Source organism: Trichechus manatus, unplaced genomic scaffold, assembly GCF_000243295.1.
Source record: "Trichechus manatus latirostris isolate Lorelei unplaced genomic scaffold, TriManLat1.0 scaffold00009, whole genome shotgun sequence".
Lineage (NCBI taxonomy): Eukaryota > Metazoa > Chordata > Mammalia > Sirenia > Trichechidae > Trichechus > Trichechus manatus.
Window position 1 is genome coordinate 27,835,267 of NW_004443945.1, and position 6,531 is coordinate 27,841,797.

The 6,531-nt window shown below is 38.0% G+C and overlaps 1 protein-coding gene across 4 annotated transcripts in view; it reads right to left on the reverse strand.

Annotated features, from left to right (window-relative positions):
- Positions 1-6,397, reverse strand: part of OTUD6B (OTU deubiquitinase 6B) — a 37,537-nt gene extending 31,140 nt beyond the window's left edge. The window contains exons 1-4 of one of the 4 annotated variants that reach the window (XM_023726089.1): positions 6,219-6,363; positions 5,472-5,623; positions 3,082-3,162; positions 191-331 (exon numbers count right to left, since the gene is read on the reverse strand). In XM_023726089.1, the coding sequence (XP_023581857.1) occupies positions 191-202 (12 nt within the window). In that variant the 5' untranslated portion in view covers positions 203-331; positions 3,082-3,162; positions 5,472-5,623; positions 6,219-6,363. Of the gene's footprint in view, positions 1-190; positions 332-3,081; positions 3,163-5,471; positions 5,624-6,218 lie in introns of all 4 variants that reach the window. The other 3 variants (XR_002823087.1, XM_004370781.3, XM_023726088.1) reach the window with 3 other exon arrangements.
- Positions 6,398-6,531: the final 134 nt, after the last annotated feature.

Genomic DNA, 6,531 nt, shown 5'->3' on the forward strand with positions numbered 1-6,531 from the left:
TTGTTAACCAATGTCATAAAACAATATGTGTACTACTGTTTCATGAGAAACTATTTGTTCGGTAGGCCTTCACCTGAAGTAGAATAAAAAAAATAAAATAATTAAAAAAAAAAAAAAACCACAAGATGGCACTATTACTTTGTAAAGGAAAACTAAAAACCATCTTAGAGGGGAGAGGGAAGATAAGCACCTTAGATATCATCTAATCCAAAACCCCTCATTTTCCTCTTCTGAGGAAACAGCATGCAGAAAGATTTCCAAAGTTGATACAGCTGGTTAGAAGCAGAGCAGGGATCAAGGACAACACAGAGAGCTCCTTCTATCCAGGCACCTGAATCAGAATAAAAGTTGGGGCAGATGGGAGCTGGAGTTAATGATGTTATGTACTATTTACTGGAAGAGTAGAACTTTATTCTATCTGCAAAACAGCTTAAGCCTCTAAATACTAATCTAATCATTTCAGTTTTTCCTCATGCTTTGTTTCAATATTATGAAGCCATTGAGTTTCATCTCTAGGGCACTAGGTGGAAAATCCCTAAGATTCTTTTCCCAGGAAGGTATAACACTAGACCACTTTGACTTCTACAACCATAGTAGAGGAGATAGAATGGTACCAATAAAGTCTAATAAAAACATATGTAAGACGAAAATAGCACACAACAACTATATTGTCAGTAAAACTAGTTACGGTAATATAGCAAAAAGAATTCTGAAGAAGACTCTTGATAGCTAGGTACTAGTCCTGGATTTGTATACAATTTTCAATATGCCACTGAAATGATCTGGGACTCAGCTTTCTCCTTTGTAAAATAATGAAAGTGCACCAGATGCCATTCCAACTCTCAAATTTCTTATTTTTGGAGACCAGTTCTTCTAAGTTCTACTTTGGAGTCTTTCCACCACACCAAAGAGCTTCTACTAAAGTTCTCTGAATTAAATGCAATACTCCTAAGTTTTTCTAGATTAAAAATAAAGAGATTTACATACAATATTCCACAAGAAAAACACTGCTATAGTAAATTTTCCTGAAGTTTTATCATGTTTTTCATCCAGAGTTGTATCTTTCCCAAACATAAACACCATCAGTTAGTTGCCTTTTTATTTCTTGGTGCCTTTGACAAAAAGAGTTTCAAACAGTCTAGTACTCAATTGCTCACCGATTTCAAGTTCCATTTTTTCAAAGTATTATAAACTTCTAGTGTTTTTCTGTTCCAGAATTCCTTTAAAATAACCAAGTAATAAGAAACTATGAACATGACTTTCTAGGGTATTTCCTCTGCCCAGTGTTCAAGCAGCTGACCAGGAAATATACTAAGTTTTCTAAGGGTATATCTGAAGAAGGTATTAATTTCAGCTATGCAGTATTTTAGGAGAAAAATACCAGAATGTTTGAGAAAGATAGAGGAGTTTTATTTATTTTGTTGCCTAAGGGTCCAAACGGGAATGAACAAGTTTTGATAAAGACAGGAAGGAGTTGTATCTTTGAGTGTTTTCCAGAATTAAATAAGCTACTATAAAGTCCACCGCCAGAGTCAATTCCTTAGTAGAAGGAATTCCAACAAACATTTTGTTAAACCACTGCCAAGCAAAGATTCTGTCCTGCTTTCGATCTATAGAAACTAAATGATAAATTGTGAAGCTATCACAAAAAGAATGTATATCATAAGTAGGGAACTGAACTAGATAACCTCCAAGGTACCCTGAAACCTAAATTTCATGATTCCATGAAATTCACAATCGTTAACGTTTACCCAAAAATAAAATTTTATATAAGTATGAGAAATGTTTGACTATTTACAACTTAATCAACCTTCAAACAAAAATGATATTGCTCTTGGTTGAAATTTTTAAAAGGCACATGATGCAGTACTTAACACAGTAAACCATTAGTTTTCCAAGCCTCATATGAGGGCTTTGGAAACAGTGTATTATTTAATATTCACAACTCTATGAAGTAGATATTATTTTCCCCCATTTTAAAAATGTAAAACTGACACTTAAAGAAGGCTTACAATCTTACCCAAAGTCACAACAGTAAGTGGGATTTAAATCCACATCTGTCTGACTCCAAACTTTATTCTTATATTCATTTTTGTGTGTGCTGTTTCTCCTATTTGGAACGTCCTATCTAAATAACTATACTTCCTTCAAATTGCAACCCATTGTTTAACACTAAGCATAAAGTATAACTTCCTCTTCGCTGAATTTTCATGGTAACTAACCATCATATACCAAAAACCTCCTTGCCGTCAAGTTGATTCCAATTCATAACGACCCTACAGCACAGAGAAGAACTGCCCCATAGGTTTCCAAGAAGCGGCTGGTGGATTTGAACTGCTGACCTTTTGGATAGTAGCTGACCTCTTAACCACTCCTCCACCAAGACACCAACCATCATATAGGTACCTACATAATTCTCTGAGAAATTTGTACGTCTATATAATCTTGTTTTCCAAACCACCTCAACACTTGACTTATACAAGTAAACAGAAACAATGTTCTGTTTACTTGTTTCATCACTTTTATGTCCTTGTTTCACCACTTAATACCATGGTTCTTAACCATGCCTGTGCACCAGATCCTACACACTGAAACTGCATTTTAAGTCTGGGATGAAAACCAAAAGAAAAAAAAACCAAACCCGCTGCCATCGAGCATTCCGACTCATGGCAACCCCATGTGTTACACAGTAGAACTGAGCTCCACAGGATTTTCTTGGCTGTAGAAGCCTAGGCAAATATATTTGTAAAAAATATTCTTTGAACACCTTCTCTTCCCAGTCCAACCCTACAATGAGAACTGCAAACTGGATATGTTATTTTATTGCCTTAGGGCTATTTTCTTACCTAAAAAAGAAGAATAAGAAATCCTATTTCACAGAGTTATTGTCAGGACTAAGTGAGAATTCATGTAAGCAACCTAGCAGAGTATATGGCACATAGCAGCTGCTTAATAAAGATTAGTCCAGGTGCCTTTAAGTGAACTCGATCATTTCTGTTTTCCTATTCCCTTCCAATACAACCTAACAGAGTACTGAGCACACATCACTAATTAAAATACTTGGTGACATGACTTTCATACCCGTCTCTTTTGTGCTTTTGATATCCGAGGCTGCTGACTCTCAAGAACCAAGTTTGAAATGTTAACAGCAACAGAATCTATCTGAAGAAAACAAAAAAAAATTACCAAGTTAATGAAAAATACTTTTACATTAATATTAAAATTATTAGATTATTAAATTATTATTGAAAATCACAAATGTATCTAATCCAAAATTTCAAATTTTAGTAACAGCACTAAACACCATTATTAGATAACATACTTTTGTATTCTTTTCCTATTTTTCAGAGAAAATTTTCAGATTTGTAAGCAGTTTCCTGACACCTCTTCAAAGAAATATGCTCATGTTTTCTTTCTTTGCCTGCTCCATTAATCTAAATACTGTGTTTCCTGCAGGTTTCCTGTAAGACATAGCTGAATTTGGTAGTCATGTCCTCAAGTAATGCAGCTCCAATTTTGAATTCTGGCTTTGGCACTTAATAGTTTGACTTTGGGAAAAAATTCTTAATCTAGCTCTATGCCTGTTTCCTCATATGAAAAATGGGATTATCTACACTAACCTCAGGAAAAATACCTCATACTCTACTACTGTGAGGATTAAATAACTCATGCAGCATGATAAAGTGCTTAGCACGCAATACATTATTAGCACCATACCCTTCCCTTCCCTGAATATTAATAATGCTTAGAAGATGTATAAGATCCTGTGCTGGCTCAGTTCAGTACTACTTTCATAACTTCAAATGTTGTTATGTAACTGTTTCTCCATTCTGTTTAGCCAGAACCTGATGAACACTGTTCCTTGACTCTAGGAAGCTGAGCTTTTCCTATCCTTTTCCCTCTATAAATTGGTAACTACAGGCTGAAAATTTATTTAATTTGTAATCTCATTAAAAATTACAACTGATCCTAATATTCAAATGGTTACATGTATTTGCCAAGTAAGAAAACAAAAGATGCCAGATTTATATCTGGCATAAAGACTAAGTAGCCAGTCTTTTACCACTACAACTACTGATATAAAATTAAACTTGTTTTTAGTATGATACATATATAAAGCGGAGCCCTGTGGCACAGTGGTTAAGAGCTTGGCTGCTAACCCAAAGGTCGGTAGTTCAAATCCACCAGCCGCTTCTTGGAAACTCTATGGGGCAGTTCTACTCTGTCCTATAGAGTCGCTGAGTCAGAATTGACTTGAGGGCAGCGGGTTGTATATGAAGCATCTTAAGGCCTCTAACACAACAGAAGTCTTCAAGGCTGTGTCCAATCATCAAAATATGAAAAGTAGATTGTGACTTTAATCTCGCTTGGGAATGGGTTGTCTTGTTATGTTAATGAGGCAGGATTAGTATAGGGTGTATCTTGAGTCAATCTCTTTTGAGTTTAAAAAAATTTAAACAAACTAGCAGAGGAGAGATGGGGTAAGGAAAATGCCAAGATGCATGGAAATCTCCAAGGAACCAGGAAGAAGCTTAAGAGACAAGGACATTCCTCCCGAGCTGACAGAGAGAGAAAGCCTTCCCCGAGAGCCAAACCAAACCAAAAATCAAACCTGTTGCCATCAACTCGATTCTGACTATGTGTACTATAGAGAACACTGTAAAAATCAGTATAGTCTAGCTTTATTTCCTTGTAAACAATGAACCAACAATAAACCAAATAAATAAAACTGAACAATAGTAGCTAAGATTTTGCATAGCCTTAAGAACTTTCTAACTATCAACAGCGGAGTGAGACTGTAGAGTCTATGGTCCTAGATATTCAAAACCCATGCAATAAACCACCACACTATACAAAGATATAGCAGAATTCAGCAGTATTCACACCTAGAGTAAGACAGCTCCGATTTTGAATTCTGGCTTTGTCGCTTAATAGTTTGAGACAAACTTCTTAATCTATTTCCTCATTTGAAAAATGAGATTACCTACACTTACCTAAAGAGTATCTCAGAGTGAGGTACTGAGGATTAAATGAGATAAAACATACCACATGTTAAAATATCTAGCACATAATACATATTAGCTACAAAGATAAAACAAATATTAATTAAAATGATGAAAGTTAGCATGCTCCAATTTACCCAAGAAACATGAAGAAAAAATTCACTCATTACAACTGTTTGTAAAGTGCTTTTATAATTTAAAAAGATTTCACATTTGCTGTTCCATTTGATACTTCCAACAATCTGTGTATCAGTATTTGTATCATCATATTATATGTGGGGAAATTTGTGGTCAGGAAAATTAAGTAACTTTGCACACCTAATCAAAAATGTTAATGAAAGGTGATGCCTGAACATAACTGATTTCAATTCCCTACCAATTTTATGATTTCATACAGTAAACCGTTTCAGAGAAGTGGATAATTGTTTTCAAGTGCTGTAGACCAAGCCAGGCAAACATTTCACATACCTTATTCTCCTTAGATGTCAGCTTCAATTGCTCCAGTTCCTCTCTCTGTTTCTGCTCCATTTCTGCTTCCAACTTAGCAACATCTTCTATGAGTTGCTTCCTCCTCTTTTTGTCATTCTTGGGAACAGCATTCTTCATACTCTGAATTTTAGCTGAAAAGCCACCAAACCCATTGCCGTCGAGTCGATTCCAACTTACAGCGACCCTACTGGACAGAGTCGAACTGCCCCATAGTGCTTCCAAAGAACGGCTGGTGGATTCGAACTGCTGACCTTTTGGTTAGCAGCCAAGGTCTTAACCACTTCGCCACCAGGGTCAAGAGGAAAAAAAAAAAAACTGATGCAAGTTTTAAATCTTTCAAGTATCTCTTCTGATGCCCCCCAAACTGAGGTGAGGCATCTCAAAATGCACCCCTTTTGGGCCAAGCATTGGCAACTGGGGCTGGAAACGGTGCAGGGGCGGGGAGAGGAAAGAAGGGCGGGGAGAGGAAAGAAGGTCCGGGTCCACAACGGTAACTTCGGGCGGGGGCGCGGACAGGGGTGCGCGGCGGGCCTAAGGAGAGGGAGCCTTGCAAGGAGAGGGAATTAAGGGGCAGCCGGGGCAGGGAAGCCGGAAGAAAAGCCACGTGCTACTTTGGGGATACCTAGGAGGATCCAGACCAGTCGCCCTTCAAGATTCCCCAGAACTGACCCGCCACGCGCCTTTCCCTAGGTCGAAGCAACTTCTAGGTTCCCACTTCCCCTTCACCTTGCAACTCCTTCTTCTCTTTGCGATGCCTTCTCACCAGCTGCTCCTCTTCATCAAGCTCTTCCATCAATACTACCTCCATGGCGACCAGATAGCCCAGCACACGCGCTGGAAGAAACCTGCACCACGGATTAACAGGCACCTTTCACCCCACCCCTCAACCCTCACCCTGGGTACCATTGGCCACAGCTTAGACCCAGCCCCGCCTTCAAGGCAGTACCGATCTAAACCGCGCCACTGGGGACAAGTAGAAAGAAAAACCGGATGCTGCGCATGCGCAATACCGTGACCCTGCTCCCGAGCTCAGGTTGGG